Source organism: Gallinula chloropus (genome assembly GCF_964237585.1).
Source record: "Gallinula chloropus genome assembly, chromosome: 5".
Taxonomy (NCBI): domain Eukaryota; kingdom Metazoa; phylum Chordata; class Aves; order Gruiformes; family Rallidae; genus Gallinula; species Gallinula chloropus.
In genome coordinates this window covers 7,190,058-7,212,209 of record NC_140090.1, presented here as the reverse complement: position 1 = coordinate 7,212,209, position 22,152 = coordinate 7,190,058, and the positions used below count along the sequence as shown (strand labels likewise).

At 37.9% G+C, this 22,152-nt stretch overlaps 1 protein-coding gene across 1 annotated transcript in view; it reads right to left on the bottom strand.

Annotated features, from left to right (window-relative positions):
• DARS1 (aspartyl-tRNA synthetase 1) overlaps positions 1 to 22,152 on the bottom strand; it is a 42,280-nt gene continuing 20,128 nt past the window's right edge. The window contains exons 5-16 of the mRNA XM_084265762.1: positions 21,323 to 21,425; positions 20,024 to 20,104; positions 19,476 to 19,535; positions 10,321 to 10,432; positions 8,193 to 8,327; positions 6,909 to 7,056; positions 5,789 to 5,935; positions 5,128 to 5,170; positions 4,372 to 4,452; positions 3,612 to 3,723; positions 2,618 to 2,689; positions 1 to 854 (exon numbers count right to left, since the gene is read on the bottom strand). Of these exons, the coding sequence (XP_084121888.1) occupies positions 763 to 854; positions 2,618 to 2,689; positions 3,612 to 3,723; positions 4,372 to 4,452; positions 5,128 to 5,170; positions 5,789 to 5,935; positions 6,909 to 7,056; positions 8,193 to 8,327; positions 10,321 to 10,432; positions 19,476 to 19,535; positions 20,024 to 20,104; positions 21,323 to 21,425 (1,186 nt within the window). The 3' untranslated portion in view covers positions 1 to 762. The remainder of the gene's footprint in view (positions 855 to 2,617; positions 2,690 to 3,611; positions 3,724 to 4,371; positions 4,453 to 5,127; positions 5,171 to 5,788; positions 5,936 to 6,908; positions 7,057 to 8,192; positions 8,328 to 10,320; positions 10,433 to 19,475; positions 19,536 to 20,023; positions 20,105 to 21,322; positions 21,426 to 22,152) is intronic.

The window sequence follows — 22,152 nt, the reverse complement described above, 5'->3', positions numbered from 1 at the left end:
GTACATTCCACGATTGTGTGTGACCTTCTATCCATTCTCAAATAGTAGCATAAAGAACAGGCCTATGGTGTACATACAACTTTGAAAAAGGGAAAATCAAAAGATAAACTTAAGGTGTAGGCAGGTCAAAAAAACCCCAGAACAACCACCCTTATCAATTTATGATTACCTTGTGAAGATACAAAGGAAAAACCAGAAAGACAAGATATTGTACCTAATTTACTTTGAGAGATTTATTGCAATCTGTTTTCATAATTTCACATGAAGATGTTTTGTTCAGGATCATCTTCTTCCCCTGCTTCTCTGACACTCATGTAAATTAACAGTTGGCTATTTTCCTCCTGACTTTTAAACTGCAAACATCCAGTTATTTTAGCTCTGAGACAGTTCTGTACTTCCAAATATTCGATCTTGCTGACATAAGTTAAAAATGCAGAATTTTTATTACATAATGTATTAAAATGTTTAGAAACATGATACAATTTAATGTGACACTAGATTCTAACTCAAAGTATCCTATTTTCATTAAAAACGTGCTCAGCTGCCAATACAAAAAGAGTCTTGATCTGTTAAAATATTTTCTTTTAAATAAACAGCTAAGGATAAAAAAAAATTATTGTGGCACTTTATTAAATGAGATTTTTTTTTTTTTTAATTGCATATTATAATGCTCAAATCAATACAGGTTCATCAGTAGCAGGGGCTATGCTTGCAAACATATTTGCAGGGCAAATCTTCTCAAAGGTTCAAAAGCAGCTCACGTTAGGGAGTCAGTCGTTTGGGATCCCGTGGGAACATGGAGGTCTGACGAACGTTGTGCAGCCCGAGGTACAGCATGGTCACTCTTTCCAGCCCTACAACAAAGGAAAAGAAACCCCACGTCAGTATAGGTAGTTTTTTGTTCAAAACTGTGAAGGAGCTGCCTCACACAGCAGCGTGACCAAAGACCAAGACGCTCACGTTAGCCCATCTGACTACAGGAAGGAGCTAGAACCAAAACTAGGGAGTTGGCACAGAGAGCCCTCTGCCATGACACAGGATTCCTTTGGGGCAAGTCTCACTAACTGATGGTCCTGGAGACCCAACCCTCTGCTGAATCACCTCAGGCTTTCAGGAGAGATAGTGACAAATGGGAGAGCACATCCTGAAGGCAGAAACAGCAGTATAGTCCCGTCCTGGTTTCAGCTGAGACAGAGTGAATCCTTCTTTATTGTAGCTGGCATAGCACTGTGGTTTGGACTTAGTATGATGTTGATAACACACTCTTAACATAACCTGTCTTAAAAGCTTCAGAGACATTATGTGCCATAAACAACTACAATAAAACCCTACCTTTGGGGAGGGAAGTTAATCCCAAACCCTCTACAGTACAAAAATGTAATTCAGCAATATATACCCATGTAACTGCTGATACCTTTATGATACTAAATATTCTATTGGCCATCCTGTTCTTCCTGAAATCTTAGAGATAATGGGTGTATTGTGGAACATGGAAGGACTTCCTCACCCACAGGTTACATACACACCCCTGCCTGCTGAGCTGAAACCCAGATGCACGCTCATTTTCACACACTCCACTCCTGTGTTAAGGTTTCAATTTCAAGCAGCTAGAAACCAGTGTTAATTCTCAGTGCATCTCCTGTCTGGCTGGTGCTTGCCCTGACTTCCTGGATATGCTGTGAGAGGAGCATTTTGCAGAAGAGATGTAGCTTCAGCTTTCTTGATGTCAGTTCTGACTGGCCTAAATGATTTTGGAACACCTGCAAATGCTGCATCTCCTCTGCTCATGAGACTTGCATGGTCATTGATGCTTACATCTTGTAGGTATTTCAAAACACTTGTGGCAATAGCAGATCTAATGCATGTGCTGAACGCAAAGTTGTTCTGGGAACATGCTGAGAACGTACTAAATATACTTTACAAAATTAAGGCAACTGCAGAAAGACTGAATCACATCACTGTGTTTACTGATCAGGACCTACAAAGTGTCCAATTTCCATATGCATGAGTGGATTCATTCTGCTAAGGAAAGGAATGTGCATACCTGAAAATGATCATCATTAAAATGCCTAAAAACTATGGGCTTTTCCCATTTTAGTAGGTAAAATACACCCAAGACCTAAAGCCTCAGTGTCTTTGCTGAAATGATCAGCACCAGCCAAACTGATCAATGGCACTAAGTCAAATCACTATGTAAGACAGAAGCAAACCCCACTTCTCACTGCAGCACAGCCTCATCAAATGCACTGAGAGACCAGTGGCTTCTGCTATTAGTGGACTATGATAAAACCATACATAATAGAATATTTTCTTGCTTCCTTAGATTTTCCTCACTGGTCATATTTGAAAGTGATGTGCCTGGCTAATAAACATTCATTTTTTCTTGTGATGACTTACTTTTTAAACTTACCAGACCGTAACCATTAATATTTTGCCTATTTATTTTAAAATGATCCTTACATTTAAGCTTTTCTCCTTAAATTCTACAGAATAAACAGCTGCACATGTTCATCCAACAAGGATACTATTCTGAATTTTATATTGAACCCTGCTTAAGCCTGAGCAGTTTAAATTAAGCTTAGGGTAACACAGAACCAAATAGAATACTGCCACTTACCTATCCCACCACCTGCGTGTGGAGGTGCACCAAACCGAAAGGAATCGATGTAAGCCTTTATCTTCTCCAAATCTAGGGGGAAAAAGATACTTTTCTCACCTGCTTAATGAACCCCAAGCCAAACATACGAGTCATTAGAGGACTGCAAGCACAACAAAACATTTACCAATTCAACCTATAAACTAACAGTGGGGTTTTACTCATTAAACATATAAGATATCCAGGGATAGCTAAAAATTCTAACAGTTTTAGTTTATAATTCTCTTATTAATTTAATCAGGGAAGAAATTTGAGAACTGATTAAGACCTAGACCCAACTCTTCACTGTACCTTATGGAAAATGGTGACTTCTTAAATAAACTGCAGTGAGAAAGTGAAAATTTAGCAACTATTTTTCCATCTTGCTACAGTGGGAGCTACTCCTTTTCTTCTACTGCCTACCTGCTCCTTCACTTTCCCATTCACAGAAAGCATAATTTTAATCTACATTTCACTGTAGTGATCTCCACCTATCTTACTATTTTACCCTTCTACTACTAGCTGGATTTGTCCCCACTAAATGTTTTAAAGAGAAAAAATTCAACAAAGGGACACTTTCTTGCTTATTTGCTCCCCATTCAAGATGGAAAAAGGACAGCCAACCAAGCCTCTGCTAGAGTATTCTGCAAAAGGTTTGTGAGAGTAAAGGGAGGCATGACTGAAGGAGACTTGTTTGTCTACCCTCATTCTGCTGAAGGTACTTCCTGCTTTACATTCTCTCTAAAGCCCTCGGAAACAATTCCTTTTCATCAAGGGTGCTGCTGGGAAACTAAGTAGTTTCTTATTACCACCACTCCAGATTAAAAAGGTTACAAAGAATTAGATGGATTAACAATGAAAATGAAACAGTACTGTGATTTTAGCACTTCTGCCCCAAATTCTTCCTCTAACAAAACCAAATCCAATCATGATTTATATTCTTTCCAATTCAGTTTTGTGTTGTTTCACTTGTTACCGATGCCGTGGTGCTTGGCTCTTTCTGTCAGCAGCTGAGGGTCGTGAATTCTCTGAGCTCCAGACAAGATCTCTTCCCCTCTCATAAACATATCATAGGAGTTAGAGTTTTTCTGGAAAAACAAAGGTAAGTTTATTTTCTACCTACAGTTGCTCCATCCTTCAGTGGCAAATATGCAGCTCTCAGTAACTTCAGTTATGATATCCAGGACTGGGTAGTAAGAGTGCAATGTATTTGAGGCTGCCAGGGAATTGCAGCCCTTTGGTTTGTCTCATTAGACTAGAATTGATTATAAAACCTTTTCATTCACACACCCTTTGAGAAACCATTACACTTAAATGCAGTTATCCCAGAAAAAGATGCTCAAAAGATATTTACCCTGGATTGAGAAATACACAGGGGGATTTCTAACAACATGACAAAAGCTTATTTTCTCTTAAAGTGCCTGTTTCCCTGTAAAAATGTTTTTGCCTCTTTTCAGTGATGGCAGCAATGCTCTGATCCTGGAGATGTCTTCCTAAAGCTCTCCTAGTTTTAGCTAGGTTTGTTTCTTTCTAGTACGTTTTCACCAGAGTAGAGTAACTGTAAACTTGACAATGCCTGTTATAGGTCACACTGATCTAATCTTGCTATGAGAATTTTAATTAAAACAGCAGATCATATAAATATTCTTTAACTATTTTGTTGAGTTATCCCTACATGGAATAATTTAAACTACAGAAAAAAACAACCCATTGGCAACACAAAGAATTCTACTTACAGGGTTTACTGGGTCTGGCATTGTATAAAAAGGCCTCACAGCAAGAGGGTATTTGTCAAGAATATAGAAGTCTGTGTCATACTGAAAGAAAAATCATTTAAAGCAGTTAGGACAGTAGAAAATGCTGTAAAGACCAACTTAAAAGAGGAAGACATAGCCACTGAATCTTTGAAATAAAAAGATCTCCCAATAACTTGAACAGTATTATCTTAAAAAATTATAGTTATAAACAAAAGCTTATTACTTTTCAGTTTTCTAATACTACCTCTTGTGTAAATTTACAAATGTTTAGCAGTAAAATGTCTTGCTGTAGTAACAGGTACTTTATTTTTTTTGCTAGAGATCTCATTTTCTCCTACAGATTTAGTTAGAATCTGGTGGGGTTTTGTTTGTTGGGTTTTTAATTATCGTACGTAAGAGCTGGGTTTGTAACGTACCATCCTGTTTGATGTGCTCAGTATAGATGATCAAAATAAATATAAAAGATTAAAAACCATTTGAAAGAGCTTATCAATGTAAAAGACAAAATGATCAGTAGACCACACAAGCAGCAGCAAAATGGGAATGCAATCAGACAAAAATGCTTATGCTAATCACAACCTCTTCACAGCTTTGGCATGTTCTGAGATACTGTATTCTTGATCAGTGGGGAAAAAGTTGTTTCTCATGAAGTAACCATTTATACCAGCTAAATGACTCCATGACATCATGTTTCAGATTCAATAATTAATTTATTTATTCTAAAATAATCATTACCTTTTCCTTTACCAGGCGTCCCAGGAGCTTTTCGTTCGGTGTGCTGGAAAAGATTATCACCATTAAAATTAACTGGCCTAAACTTGGACTAGATACTTCATAAAGCTACAAGGATTTCAAGCTACAGATCTGCACACCCCACCCTTTAAAAAATCTGGTGCTTGTTTCTGAATGTTTTGGAATTTCCAGACAGAAATTTCAGAAACAAAGGATATTCTAAATTTATATATTGCTCCTAGAAATCCCTTAGATTAACTAATATGTACAGATGTTCTTCATATAACTACTTCCTAGTCTGATTCTGGTTACTGAAAAATAGTGTACTCCTACTGGCATATACCTTGTGCAGCACTTTATTCTGCACAGTAAGTAAGAAACACCATAAGCAGTTGCTGAGAAAATGATTTTGCTCTGTCAAACTCCTATGATTTAAACTTCATTTAACTGTAAAATCACATATTATTCTAATGGTGCTGGATATAATAAAATTTCTGTTTTTACATAGTATTTATTAAGCATCTTTAGAAAAGTTTCTATATAATCAGTTAGTTAAACCCATCTTTCAGTAAATCAGTGAGAAAGCACTGCTTAATCAGTACAAACCCGACACTTCACTACCACTTTCACAAGATTCTCACACATTTGTGTACTGCCCAAGTACCTCAGATCTTCTTCATCGCCCATCTCAACACCCGCCTCTCTAAGCATGGCCACAGCTTCACGATATTCCAGCCTCAGGGTTGGCTCCAGAAACTTAAATGGCTCACATGGGAACTGTTTGTTCACTGTCTGAATTTCAGTTTGGAATCTATATAGAAGAAAACAACAGCAGAAGCAAAGTACTAAACAGCCAAGAAATGTGTCCTTCCAGCACCCAACAATGACTTTGTGGTGGCAATACAGTTTTGCCACAAGAGGTCCCTCCTGCAACATAAAGAACTGTTTTAAAGCCACTACTGGAGAAATTCTGCAAAATCCTAATGAAATGTTTCATCTAAGTTAATCCATCTACTTCAATGATACACATGTTAATATTTTACTATTGCTTCTGGTTTATTCCTTTTGTAAGAAATAATTGACTAGGTCAAATTTTCACAGTAAAGACTCTGAGAAATCATCCTTTGATTTGTAATATTTACCAGAGTTGTTCTTTGACTTGAGTAAATCCTATTTCAAATATAAAAGAGAAATTTCCTTCTAGACAGATGAAAAGATTTGCATTTCTGCTAGCAAGATACTCTTAATTTGTAAGCAAATTAAATCCACTTCCTGAACTTCTGGCCTGGCTTTATAAGAAGTTAGACTGTGAATAACAGAAAAATAATATTTGCTGCTTTCATGGTGGAGATGAAGATTGTTACAATAGATGTGATTCAGAAAAACTATTAATTTCAAAATATTAATTAATATTAATTTCAAAAGAGAACAATCAGTCTCCCCACAGTGGCACAAAAAGAAGGACTCTTTAAATTCAGGATGGATCGTTTCTGTTAGGAAGTCCTTTCAACAGTAAACAAGGTTTCCTAGTGCAAGCTAACATACTCTAGGAGGTGCAGCTTGGGCTAAAAATAGTTTGCTGGCTTGACTGAACTTCAAGAGTCAGGCACAAAGAAATAGTTAAAGTAGTAAAGCAAAAATGTTTGGTTTAAAGTTCTGTTGTAAATCAGATTATTAATGATCATCTGACAGGCTGAGGATAAAGTGCTCACCTGTTTCAAACCACAGTGCAAGAGATCGCAAGCAAACGAAATTGCTCATGAAATGGAAAATGCTCTCATTACCTTTCCTGAAGTCCCTTGAATATCTGCACCAAGGTATCTGCAATCTCATCTACCACTTCATGATAGTGATAGTTAAAAGCCATCTCAATATCCAGACCAACAAACTCAGTCAGGTGTCTGTGTGTATTGGAGTCCTCAGCTCTAAATACTGTAAAATTAAACAACAGAAATTACAACTGACATGAAATTATCACTGTTCTGAAAAATAACATTCACAATCAGTCACATCAGCATTGGGATCAGGCAGACAACACTGTCTTTAGACAGGACAATTCTCACTGAAAACCAGAAAGACAACCAGCTGCCTCACAGACAGCATCATTTACAACAGCGACAGCATTATTGTATCTGTGGTGCTCAAAGGACACAAGACAGACAAGGCTTTTAGAGAGACAGTAACTCTCGTTAAACTAACAGACAAAACCAGACAAGCTTTCATGCACACAAGAACTTTCAGATTTGAAAACTGTCTTTTTCAGAGGAAATGGACTTGTGCACGTGTCTGTGTTCTGGGCTGCTGGTTGGCTGGGGTGTTTTTCAAATACACAAGATCTAACAGAAACACATCTTCCTATATACCGTGACTCACTGTGTTTGTAAATAAGAAATCTAAGATCTTCTGAATTTCTTGCATCTTTTTGAATTATTTTATAAGCTATTATTGACTTTTTGCAGCAATTCCAGCTTACCTATCTTTAGACCTGTCTGTGAGGTCTTAGAGAATGAGTGCCTATCAGCTTTTGAGAAAGAGAGAGCATGAGACTGGAAGTTACTAAATACTGCTGACAGCGCAGTTAAAAATAACACATTTTCTAAACAAAGTTGTATGGTAGCCAATCCAAAAGCAAGGGATAAGCACATGTTACTATGCAATCTGAAGTACATAGAACCGAGCTTGCCTATTTTAACTACTTGCTACTGGGCAAGTAGGCAACTACTGGGCACAGTTAATAGGGAACTATGGCTTCGGTAATCACAGTGGTGTTCCATGTTTTACTAACTTCATCACACTTTCAATTTCCAGTACAACTCCATCCTTTCCCCTCACAGAACAGCAGGCAGTGCAGAAGAGCACTCCACCCTTATTTCAGCATTTCAGTTTTGTTCCAGCTACTTCTCTGCCAACTTTACTCTCATTAGTCACCTCAACTGAATTTTGTGTTTCTAAGTGAAATGGCATTATGTGAAATCATTCAAAGATTTCAGTGTGTCTGTTATCTTATTTATAACACAGCAGCTAAAAGGCATCACTGCACACTTTGGATAAACCGATGCTTTCCTTACCTGGCCCAACACAGAAAACCTTTTCAAAGTCAGCACATATACACATCTGCTTATACAGCTGTGGGGACTGAGCCAGGTAGGCACTGCTTTTGAAGTATGATACAGTAAACACATTGGCTCCTCCTTCACTGGCAGCTGAAAAGCAAATGCTTGCAGTAAGTATTAAAATAAAAACATACAAAAAGAAATCAAAGGTAGAATGATAAACTATTGGTCTCAGGCTAGAGATCAGAAGGAAGATTTTTCTTAAAAACATATTACAGGGGAAAGATATATTTGCATCTATTAATGCTACAGGAAGTTTTGCAGCTCAGGACTGTCACACATTGTCTTACAAATCTGAAAATTTAGTTGGGGTAGTTTAAAATGTTACCATGCCCAGCTGTCCTTCACCTTAAGAGTGAGAACAGCAGACTGGGTGCTTGTACCACCAGGTCTACCTGCAGCCCAGCATCTCTCTGGAAACCAATCTTTATCAGTGACGTAGGCTTCCAGGGGTTAACAGGAGATGAAAGAGCACATCCTGTCATGCCAGAAATATCTATCAGAGCCAAAACTGGATTTACCAGAGAACTTCTGCCAAAGGTATGCTTTGTCTCAGTTTGAGGCAGTTTTCATAGAAGGTTACCTTGCGAGAACAGGAACCAAGAACCCAAGCATCTGAATCCCTCACTGCTAACTGCCCACCAGAACTTTCAGCTGAGTCACTTTACATTTCCATTTCCCAGTGTGTGATATGAGAGTTACAGGTACAGAACTTGCTAACAAACCATGCCAGAATGATAGATCAGTTAATAACCTTTAAAAGGTCTAATGTTAAGATAACTCTAGGTAAAGTACTAATTATTATTATTATTACTAATCACTCCACAGATATTAGTGTTTCTTTGTTTTCATGACCGACCACTACTCCCACTGAAAGTTTCAGTGAATGTTTACAGTTATTTTTGAATACAGGTAACTTAAAATACCTAATCTTAGCTATGATACTTAAATTTGAAGTTTAGTATGGATTGCATTGACTTAACTTAGTTATTTTTATAAAATATGATCTCATTCAAACAATAGGATGCTTGCTTGCTTGCTTTCAATGGTACACTGCACAGTAAGACCAGCACACTTCCTCAAAGGTCCTATGTAAATAAACTACTTGGGAGACTTTTGTACTTCGCGCTGTTTCAACTGCCTCTGTAGGAAAGAAGTTATCTAATCTTGTAGCTCAACGATACTTTCCATTTGGAAAGAATAGTTGCTTGCATGTGCTTTGTTTAAAAGCCCTTTATCTCAATCAAGACCTGTCTTCAAAATATTTAAATACAGAAGTATAAAATTCAGTAGGTGAAATGTATGCATATAATGAATACACTTACAGAGAGAATAATACACATATTCTGCCCTATGTTTTCCATATCATGTCTTAGCAACATCCACAAAATCTCAAAGAATACCAGTAAGACGGAAGAAACCCATCCACTGGTAAATCAAGTAATTTGACGTCTGAAAACAACACAGCAGATCATCAACAGAACTATAAGCAAAATCTACACTTCCAGGCTTCTAGCCGGGCTGAGGTTGTTACATCACACTTTCAGAAAGATGATCTACCACCTTCTACTCAGCCATATGCTCACTGCTAAGGAAGTGACAAATTGTATATAATGGCATCATCTTTTATCCCACGGTGTGTTTGTTTTAACTTCGTTATGATGGAAACTGCTTTTAATCTGAATTGGTTTCTTGGGGTTTTTTATACTGGGCATGGAACTGGCAGTGCTCAACATAAAGAAAACTGATTTGAAGAACAATGCATTTGATCAGACATCTGTATTTATCCAAATTAGAACTTTAAATGCACTACGGATTACATACATCAGGTATAGATAATATTTGTCTTGTCGTTCTTTTTACTTTTCTCCTGACTTTGGACGTTAATAACAACTTTGATACCTGCTAGAAGTACTTTGTTATGTTGCATTGGAATTAGAACTTTATTTTTTAAATAAAACTTTTATTAGATTTTTAAAATAAAAATATAAAAATAAAAGATAAAACAAAAGTTGCTCAGGGTTTTTTTCTGAGCAACGGTAAAAGAGGCAGACCTGTAGCTGCTGGATCACATATACAATACCTGAAATTATTTTAGGAGTCTGAATTTCCACAAATCCCTTGCGAATAAGAGTTTCTCGGAAAAGCTGGCAAATTCCAGACTGAAGGCAGAAGATTGCCTGACTAGTGGCGGTCTATAAGAAGAAGATAAAATAATGAATCCTATGTTAGTTTTTCCTGACTTTTTCTGGACAGCTGGAAGGATGAATCTCTTCTCTTAGGAACACTTCATTACTGTATTTGCTTAAACAAAGAAAAGAGCAAATCGATAATATTTTTATTACACAAAAAAACCCAGCAAAGGAAACAAGAGAAACTCCTCATTTCAATTTATGGCATATTCAGTTATAAAGGAGGTAATATGGTCAATTCTACATTTAAAGAATCATTGATTTATGAGATGTGTTTCTGCAAATAAAGTTTTTATAGTAAGAAATTGAATAAAAACACTAAACCTATTAAAAAGCTTTCAGCACACTGAACTAGAACAGCTGCAGTAATATACAGTACATGATAAAAGCAAAACCCTTAATAACTTACATTAGGTAGAAATGTTTGTGTCTATTAAAGGCTACCAAATACAATGTTTTTCACAGAGTGGTATGTTAACTGTTTACAGAATCACAGAATCACAAGGTTGGAAGAGACCTTAGAAGATCACCAAGTCCAACCATTCTCATCCTATGCTAACCCATGTCCCTAAGTACCTCATCAACCCTTTTTTTGAACACATCCAGGGATGGTGACTCAACCCCCTCCCTGGGCAGCCTGTTCCAGGCCCTGATGACTCTTTCAGTAAAAAATTTTTTTCTAATATCCAATCTAAACCTGCCCTGGCACAGCTTCATGCCATTTCCCCTTGTTCTATCTTCTGTCACCTGGCTGAAGAGACCATCACCCACCTCTCTGCAACCTCCCTTCAGGTAGTTGTAGGTGGTCATAAGGTCTCCCCTCAGCCTCCTCTTCTCCAAGCTAAACAGCCCCAGCTCCCTCAGCCGTTCCTCATATGATTTTCCCTCCAGCCCCTTCACCAGCCTGGTTGCCCTTCTCTGCACTTGCTCAAGGACCTCAATGTCCTTTTTATGGTGGGGAGCCCAGAACTGGACACAGTACTCGAGATGTGGCCTCACCAATGCCAAGTACAGGGATTTTTTACAACACTGCCACAAAAACATCCCAAACCCAAGGTCTAAACTCGGAAGGCCAATGGTATCCTGGGCTCCATCAGAAGAGGGGTGGCCAGCAGGGACAGGGAGGTGATTGTCCCCCTCTACTCTGCCCTCCTGAGGCCCCATCTGGAGTCCTGTGTCCAGATCTGGGGCCCCCAATTCAAGAAAGCTGTGGAACTGTTGGAGAGGGTTCAGAGGAGGCCACAAAGATGATTAGAGGGCTGGAGCACCTGCCCTATGAAGAGAGGCTGAGGGAGCTGGGCTTGTTCAGCCTGGAGAAGAGAAGGCTGTGGGGGGACCTCATTGCAGCCTTCCAGTACCTAAAGGGAGCAGAGAAACAGGAGGGGAATCAACTTTTTTAAAGGGTAGACAGTGGCAAGACAATGGGGAATGGATTAAAGCTAAAGGAGGGAAGGTTTAAATTAGATATTAGGGAGAAGTTTTTTACAGAGAGAGTGGTAAGGTGCTGGAATAGGCTGCCCAGAGAGGTGGTGGATGCCCCATCCCTGGAGGTGTTCAAGGCCAGGTTGGATGCGGCCCTGGGTAACCTTTGTAGATCCAGGCCTGGAGGTTGGTGGCCCTGCCTGTGGCAGGGTGGGGGTACACCTCTATGATCCTTGGGGTCCCTTCCAACCCAGACCATTCTATGATTCTGTGATGATAAACCCCCAGCGTTTTTAACAATCCCCGTAACACCTGATACACGAACTGCAGTTCTTCTGTCTTTTCAAAATTTACTCCAGAAGTGGATTTAGCTGAATTTATCATCATCTTTTTGTTTATGTATGTGCCACAGTTAAGCTACTACCTCTCTGGTTAGCAAATACCTACACTAAATGTTCCTTCAACACTCTTGGGCTTTAGTGTGAAATTAAAAAAAGCACACTACTGTCAGCAAAGCCTGAAAACTCTGCAGCACATCCACACTGAACCCATATCTGATTCTGTGCTTGCACCATCGAAGACGTGACAGTTAGCAGCCCAGGAGCGAATATAAACCCTAACGAACTCTTGCAAACAGCTAAGAGAACAGTTCTCTCAGACAATCTGCGTCATACCACTGTTTACTTCTCCTTTCTACAAGGTACCCAGCTTTTCAGTTAGGGTAAAACCAGCCTTGTGGGCTTTTTCACATGACTCCTACCAAACCACAAAACAAAAAAACCCCAATCAAAACAAATTATATAAGCATCCAAATTTAGGCAGGCAGGCACTACGTACATTGAAATAAAACTACAAGCATCATCTCTGCAAGATAAAGATGTCACTTCACTGAAAAAAGAGAAAACCCTAGTTATACTGCAGATCTGTAGTAATTGGGAGCTATCTGCAATTTCAGCCAACTGATAGAATATCTCAGGAGTGTAAGTGGTTGACGTTAGTAAATAATAGGTAGCAGCTCTCACTGTCTGATAGCACTAACCACTACTTTCAAAATGAAGGAAATGAGGTTTTGAGCAACAGTTACAAAAGTACCCTCGAACTTTTTCACCTTTTTTACATGGGTGTCTGAGAGTCAGACATATGCTGAGACTTTGCCTGAGTGCTGGGCATAATTCAGTAGTTCGATCAAAGCACCGGATATTCAAAGGGATTTTTGTTTTCTTTTTAAATTTTATTTTCCGTAACCATCCCCTGCTCAGAAGGTGAAAGACATTTTCCAGGAGATGACCGCTTAAACTGTCACATCTGGGTTTTTGGTTTGCCAACACAGTTTTTGATAAACTTGATAAATTTCTAAATATGAGATAAAATATGTAACATTTATTTGAAGCGGGATTGTAACAATGCCTCCTCTACCCTTCTGATGAAACAACACCAGTTTCATGCCAGAGCAGGTAAGAATGGAGTCCTTGGTCATACAGTCCTAGGAAAAATGGTTGCAAAACCCAATCTGAAAGCAATTTCTTGGTCTGACCTAGAAGTGAGCACAGAAACACAGCCAGTCAACAACTAACACAGTTCTCCACCAGCAATAGTTTGTCAGGTGTTAACTCCTCCTGGCTTTAGAGGATTCAGAGGAAAGACTCTGTCTTCCTAATCCCATCTATAACGACAAATTATTCTTAAAAAACAGTAGTTATGAAAGCAGCCAAATTGACAGATCTGGACACTGAAGCTTTTATTTAACTACAGATGAAGGAAAGAGCAAGCACCAATTCTCAGCACCTCAAATTACATCTGACAAGACCACTCTTCTTTCTACCAAAGGTAGCCGAATTTCAGTGCCTGTTCATTCAGAGACTGCCAACAAGGATAACTGTTGAGGATTTGTGATACTGCAGTCTCCTTGTAAGAATTAAACAGAACAAGGCATTTGAGATGAGCTCCTAAAGAACTCCAATTGACAAAGTGCAGTGGAGTCAAGTGGATGACCTCAAAAGTTTTATGTGCCACTGTAACTTTCAAAGATTTTAAAGATTATTCTGTATCTACACATGGAGCAAAACTTTTCAGTTTTAATTACATCCTTTGCACTGCTGTAATGTTTAGGACAAAGAGACTAAATTTATCTGGAGAAAATAAGCAAGCTCTTGCCCTGTCTTTAATGGAGGCGCTGGCATGTGTATTACCACATTTGGTACCACAGCAGGTAACTCAGTTACCATTTGAGCTACCACACTTAGGTACCACACAGCAAACTAAAGACAGAGACAGCTGTCAAAATGAATTTTTACCTTTGTCTTAAAGAAGCTTTTGCTGTGGCATTCTTCCCCTGTAGTGTTTACTTTGATACGAACTCCTCCGCAGACATACCGACAAACTATCTTATCTGAGACTATGCCAAGACAGGAAGTACTCCTTCAAGAGTTGAGCAGAAACAAACTTGAGTGTCTTAAATGCTGCTGTGTTAGCAGTGCTAACGTTTTAACTTGGTCTGCAGAGTTGATTTTACAGGAAAACTCCTTTTTTTTAATAATCACTTTTGTTACAGACAGCAGAAAAACTGTATAGCCAACTGCTGAAGTACGAGTCTCGGTCACACCTTCACTCTAATTTCACCTGTGTGTTTATTATTTAAATGCCACAAAGGAAAATATTAATAATAACAGAGCATTTTCTAACACTATAAGCAAGATTATAGAAATAACTACAGCGTTTTATACAGCACAAGCTGCAGACTTAGAACAATCATAGCCATGTAAGTTGCCGGAGAGCACAACCGTGTTTCAATTGAATTGAGGGCAGTTAACACCTTACGTGATCATATCTCAAGGGGTGCAACTGAGGCACAGACCTGCAAAGCTGTGAACTTTGCTTTTTACTCTCACCTCAGCTGTGGAATTTGTTCCACTCACACCTCCATTTTGCTTCTCTGTTTGCCTGCTGCAACTACCTATCTTCTGCCACAAACAATCACTAAATGTGTGAAGTAGACTAAATAAAAGGGGAAAATAATGTAATCTATATTTTTAAGTCATATATATTACTTTAAATAATAATTATTTTGCAATTCCTCTAATATGTTTTTATACTTTTATATATATGTCTACATATAAATATATATAAATAAAATTAATAAGGTTTTTGCTAAGAAATAAGATTTATGTTAAATACCATTTTATAACATCAAAGTGAAGTCAAATTTATTAAAATCTCAAGACTTTTTCTGGTACAAGAAGAAGATATGAAGTTTGCTGTCTAAAGACCTGGGGCTGCATTATGACTTCACTACCAAATCACTACCAGCAATAAAGTAAATGGTACCTATGCTTGTTCATTACAGCTTGAATTCAGTCAGGAAAAATACAGCTTTTGCAATGAGTAAATTGAATCCAATGCAATGAAATCAAGCTTGAAGTAATCAAGTATTTTGGAAAAAAACCCTGCATCAAGGTCCATGCACAGTTGGATTATCATATAAGATTGCCTGACATCCATAAACTACTAAAGATACAGTTTAATGTTTATGATCTACCCTGAGCAGTATAAACAGGATAGTATTGACCCATGTGCCTTGCTCTCAATGAACTGTGCATTAGCAGACACAATTCTGATTCTCTAATCAGGACTGCAAAATGTGTATAATTCAAGCCAAATCTGAACCAATACTGTTAAGATAAAAACATTGCTGTACATCAAAAATAAGCCAGAGCAAGGACATCAGTCAGACCTTAGATGAACTTGATGAACCTGAATTGATTTTCTTCAGAGGAAGACATACTAAGAAGCAAAAGCCAGTGTTTCACTTGTCTTTTCTTCATTGCTTTTAATCTACCACATCTTTATGAAATATGATTTCTGTAGGTGTTTTTAGAGCAACACATCGTCTGCATATCACTGAATACTTCAGTTAAGAACAGCAGAGAAGATTTGAAAACTCAATTAGTGCTCCAATTTGCCTTTTGTAATTTTTCCAATAAAGGAATGTAAATCAAACATCTCCAGAGCCAACTGTTCTGACTGTCATTAAGCTATCATGAAAAACAGATACACAGGTCAACAGCAGTTTCCTCACAGTCATCTGTGGTTTTGTGAAAGCAAATCTGGACTAAACAAGGACTATTCTTTCTTCTCACCAGCTCTCCTATCTCTACACTCACAATTTTTCTACTCCACAAGTATGTAATCTGTATTTTATGAGGTATCCCACCAGAAACAGGTTTATTCTTCCTCCACCCTAAATAATAATAATTTTCCCTCCATACATCAGAGTAACAACTCTGATACTCAACAGTATCTTGGGATCTTGGAATTTAAGTACACCCCATCCCTAACCTCAAAGACCCTACCAGACACCTCTGGGAGATCTCTGTCAGCAACCAAAATGCAAGACTGTTAAAAATACAGCATGCTAGTCAGTCTGTTTCCACATGTGCACACGAATGGAAGTCTTGCAATCTTTGTAGAATACTTTCCATATCTATCTCCACTAGTCTTAATCATCGTATTATTAATTGCACTCCCTGCATTATATCATAATCAAACTCTCTTTGGTATACATTATAGCTGGAAGGAGGGATGCCACTTTTGGAAATCCAGTCCTTTCATTCAGCCAATAACTGAGCCCTATCCAATGAACTCCATGGTCAATCATCACTTAAAAGTAGCTAAACTACTTATTGCTTTCAAGACTTTCTTTAAATGGACAAAACTCACTTTAATTCCATACCAAGGACTTTTTTAGCCTTTTAGCCAAGATTTGTGTATATATTTTATTAAATCTTTCTCCAAAAAAAAGGTATCTCTCTTTTTGATGTTCAATGACCTCCTTCTTCCTTAAAAAACTGGGCCACTGAGGAAACCATAACTAGACATACATATATATGTGGTTGGACTTCCTCCCACATTTGTAGGAACAGATCATCACAGCATCTCTGTTAGTTAGAACTATTTTGTTTACATTTCTTTCCTGCTGACCATGATGTGGTTTTCCTAGAAGAGCTGTGGGACAGTAGTGGCTAACAATGGTTTCAGGTATGTCTCTGAGCTTTTAACACATCTTCTAATTCTCCTTAGAATATGCCCACTTATGCAATGCATTTGAAACACCACAACTCCCTGAAGTCCCATTTGTACTACAGCTCCAGTCCATGCAACTAAATCACTGAAAATCAATTATTCCTTTTTTGGGTGGGTGCTTCTGTAGTTATTTTGAAGGAGAAGCTACCTTCATGCCCCTGTGCTTGTGATTCCACTGCATACAGTGCTCAGGATATGCACATATATCTAAGTGCATGTATTCTCACTGGGATTTTCCCTTTATCCACTAAATACCTTCTCTGCTTATTCAGCTCTCCCTTTAAAAAAACAGTTCAAAGTAACACACAATTTATTTAGAATCATCTTTTTCACAAGCAAAGCTCCTGCAGAACAAACAAGCAAACTTATGAATAGGCATGAGCCTACTGTTCCACAATATTCTGCTTTTGTTTTGAAAACAAGTAACATAATGTGTGACAGAAAAGACACACAGAAATGTCACACAGCCAGAGATGGACACTTAACCCATACATAGGAGTACAGCAAGATAAATACCTAAGCTTAATCAAGGGGAAAGCTGTGGCCAGATTACATCCAGTCACAGGCATATCTACAGGGTGAGACAGAAGGCACTGAAGCACTGGGATTTGACATTTCATTCTTCCATCAAGTTCATAAAAGTTAATCTGAATTCCTGTTTAACATAAATCACTGTTTAGCACCACAGTGCAGCAGCTGTTGGAGCTACAGAGGAAAAAATAGCTTCTGTAGAAAGCAGAGTTAAGGTTCAGACCAGAAACCAAGGTGCCAAACACTGCTGCTTAAACACTGTACCGCCAGTGGTGGGGCAAGTTAGAAAAGATTATAGCAACACCCACTCAGATCATCAGTTGTACCCTCTGGGCAGAATGCTGACAACTGATGCCCTATTACTATACTGACAGAGGTACAGAAGACATACTGGGATAGTCCTGCTTGACTCCTGAATGTGTACAGGGACAGAGGAATTTTAGCCCACTCCTTTCTGTTCCATCTCTTCTGTGTATTCCGACATTAGAGTCTCCCTTCTCTCTTTGTTACTGTACATCTTCTTAGGGTTTACTCTGCAGATGCTCTCCTCTCAATAATCACAGCCAAGGACATCTGAATTACAGCCAATGATATTTTCAGGCCATTATTTTCAGGTAGTATTTTTAACTGCTGTTTCCCTTTGTATTATTTTTCTGTTCTCTATGGGGTTGATGGCTCTTTCCAGTTTATTAAACAGGTATTTCATTCATGGATTTTCTTAAGTTTCTCTGGAGTGCTGTTGAGTGTTTTTCTTCATCACCAGAAGTTCCAGTAAAACTTGCACTTTGAACATCCCACAGCTCCCCCTTCAATTTAGTACACTGCCTTAGCACTACCATAACCCGATGATCCTTTAAATGAATTTCACTTTCAACCATTAGTACAGAATTCTTTTCATCAAAGGCTTAATTTAAGACACAGATGAAGAGACCAATATGATGAGGTAGAGTATCCTGAAAAGTAATCACAAATTGAAGTTTTGCAGTATTATACGTAAGGTCAAGTGAAAAGCAATTAACTTTGGACCAAGAAAAACAATTTGCACAAGTTGTTTTAGTTGATGAAATAAGATCAGAAGTTCAAATTCTTTACACATCTCAGTGCTAGAACTTTTCAAAATTTTCCAATAACTAACTATTTTGTTTTATTTCCCAGGCCCATAGATTGTTTTACTGAGAACTTCAAAGGCAGTACTAGTCACACCATAAAAATGAGCCAAGCACACTCTTCATTCAACAAAAGTTAATTAAAAATTTATCGTGGAGAGCCAAATATGGGAAAAACCTAAAAGCCTCATGTCTCTATGAACTGTAAGTTACTTACACACTTAGGATTAGTTTATGTTTCATTAAAAAAGAAGAAAAATTCTCTAAGTGATTTAGTAGATAGGGGGTTTTTTGCTGTTGATTAGAAAGAGTTAAGTATTTGGGAGGTATATGAATTCACAGAAGCCTTTGTCTCTATGACCTGGATGAAGAAAGGTGCTTCAGGGAAAAAAAAAAAAAAAAAGAGAAGAATGTTATGAATGCTGTGGAAGAAACAGAGACAGTGAGACTGGTATCATGGCCTGGTCCAATTTCACTTGTGAGACATGCATTACAGCACCTCAGTTACACAGTAAATTCAAAACTTCCACCTCATACTTCAAAGTTAAGCTCTTACTGCAGGTTTTGGGTATCAAAGACTATATATGAGAAGAAACATTGTCTCTAAATTATCCCTATTCAGTCACCTTTGATTTTTGCAAATAAAAGCACCCAGGTGTATGTGGCTCCATGCCAAATAAATATTAATCTTTAAACTAATACACGTTCTTTGATAATGTCAGGAAAGGTGGGCATTCAGGATTAAAAATCCCTGTGTTTTTACAATGCCACTCACAAATACAAACAAATGTTATTTTTCCTTTGGGCAATAATAAACTTCCATCAAATCCACAAAGTACTGCTTCGTGGATTAGAAATGTGAAGTATACACACTTGCAGGCAAGCATGCAACACAGCACTTTCCTTACCCTCAGATCAATGACTCTGTTGTCCAGTCTTGTATCTTGATTTACAGTAGCTCTTCCATCCTAAACAGTTATGCAAAAATACATAATGAATGCATACACCTCAAAAAAAACCCCAAACAAAACAAAAACCACCTCAAAAAAACCAACAAAACAAAACCAATGGAGAAACCCATCCTTTGGCTAAAAGCCAAGGGCTCTTTCTAAATTGAGTAGAACGTGTAGATCATTTCAGAAAGAACATACAGCAAACTGTCAGCGTAGCAAATTTAAGGTGTAACTTTTCCCAGAGGTCACAGGCAGAACAGAACTACAAGGATCCAGAAGACAGGCACGTAAGACTGCAAACCTTCTGGGTTTGACCTTCCACTGCAGTTCAGCAGACATCAAAGCTATAGAGATTTCTAACACAGCTCTGGATAGCATAAAGGAAGTAAAACGCAAGCCTAACACAACCCCAAAATCACTGCATTAAGGAAGTTGCCTGGCTTTCATGCTTTTGTTCAATTACAAAACACAATAAAAAGTATTTGAGGATGCAAAGTTTTCACCTCCTCTCCTTCCACTTCTGGCCGAACAGCATCATCCAGCTGTAAGGGCAGTCGAGGTTCAGCTAAACTGATTACGTAGATCTGAAATCGAGACAAGAACAGAAATAGCACGATACTCAGGTCAAAAGGAGGCAGGATTTACAGAAGGGTATTTCTGGCATAGAATTGAAACAAGGTTTGCATAGGCTGTGATTTTATTTACATACATGGGTGCATTCTTATAACAATACTGTAAATGCTTAGTTCTCATTTTCCTTCTGAAGAGTTAAAAATATCAGGGTTTTTTCTTCTGGGAAGCACTGAGTTGAGCAAGTACACCCTGCCTGAGAGACAAGCCTACTGGCATGCATGCCAGGTCTCAAACTACTAAATTTCACATGTTTAGGTTCTGGTTCCAGCACGATCATCCTGTTGTTATTAATGTATTATTTTACTTACAATCTGATTATATCTGAAAGAGCCATTTCATTTTGAAAATGTGAGATGACTAAAATACAGAGAATGAAAAACACCTTGCCTTGCCATCCAGTCTCGTTACAGGTGCAGTGAATTTGATAGTCTTTCAGAAAAATCAAGTATACAATAATATGTATATATATTTAAACATATTCCTTCAAAATGTACAGATTTTCAAGTGCTGTTAGCTAAAAATCTATGTTACTGCTCTAACTATAATAGCCATTATACTTGAGGTGACTGTGTTTCAGCTACATTGTAGGCATACAGTTTGGTTGAAAACCTTTGGAAGGAAAGGATATTACCTAACAGTTTAAATATACTTTCTATTTAAACAAATTATAAAGTTGCACTTCCTGCAGCCCTACAGCACAAGCTACAGGAATCTTAGACTTCAAGAGTTTCCATACTGTTAAGCCGGTGCTTTACTTTTGCTGTGAGTTATGTACTTCATCCTATTGTCCTAAGGGAAAGATTGTAACCTTCTGATAAAGAAGAAACTTCTGACTTGCACTTAAAAGGGGCAGACTTTTTTATTACAGTATCTGTGGCAGTTAAGAATCAAAAGTAGAATTATAAACATTCCTAGCCAAATTACTCTAGTATTCTATTTATTTTACTGTAATTCAAACAGCAGATAAAATTAGGAAATTCTAAAAATAAGTTCTCTTCAAACCAGAAATATTTCCTGTTTACATACAATATACTGAAATTTATAGTTTAAAGCAGTTTATTTCTCTGGTATGGGACTGCTTACTGACAGAGTTTATACATGTATATAGACAGACAGCCTAGACAGATAATCTCTCAAACAATTTTTGTGCCATTTGCTCAAAAATTTACCCTTTGAACGTGAAGCTCAACATCTTGCTGAGTACAACCTCCGATCTTCTGATAGGCTTTCCTCACAACACCTTCTACATCCACAATGCTTTCTTTGTTGATGCTGTCAATAAAGATAGGATAGGAGGCTTACCAAATTTCATCTCACACTGCACCCGGCTCAGTACTGAGCACTAGGACATTCATGTACTGCACAGTCTGCTGGAACAAAACAGAGTCACTCTATATACAGATCATAACTGAGCGATGAAGGACTTTGCTAAAATATTCCCAGCCACAATAAATTCAAGCTGAATAGAAGACTTGGGATGGAAAGAATTATGATTAAGCTTAGTGCTCTCTCGTTCTTTGTGTGTGTATACATAAAATGACAAGTTGCATAGTTCTTTTTCTAGGCCACATACACTCTTGTATGTGTCAGCTGATGCAATTATCTGAAAGATGTGCCTTAACCAGCAGAAAAACAAACTGAAAGGAAGTGCCAGATCTGGAGGGGAACATCAAAACTGACTGAGCTTGTTTAAACTACATGACTTGTTACTGAAAGATGCAAGATGCTTTTAAGTCATTTCTCTGCAAGAGGGGACATCTTAATTGCTCTCCACCAACAGTCACTAATAGTACATTAAAACACCATATAACATCTTGAAAGTCTTCCACAAATATGATAGAAATTATGTGTGCTGTAAGCAAACACTTAGAAAAGCCTCAAAAGTCATAGGTGAGAAAACAGTTTGTATAAGCAGTTTTTACTTAGGTATTTAAGGTGCTGGACTTTAAACCAGTAATTTCCCACAGACAATCTCATCCCCACTGGAAATGTATTTTCA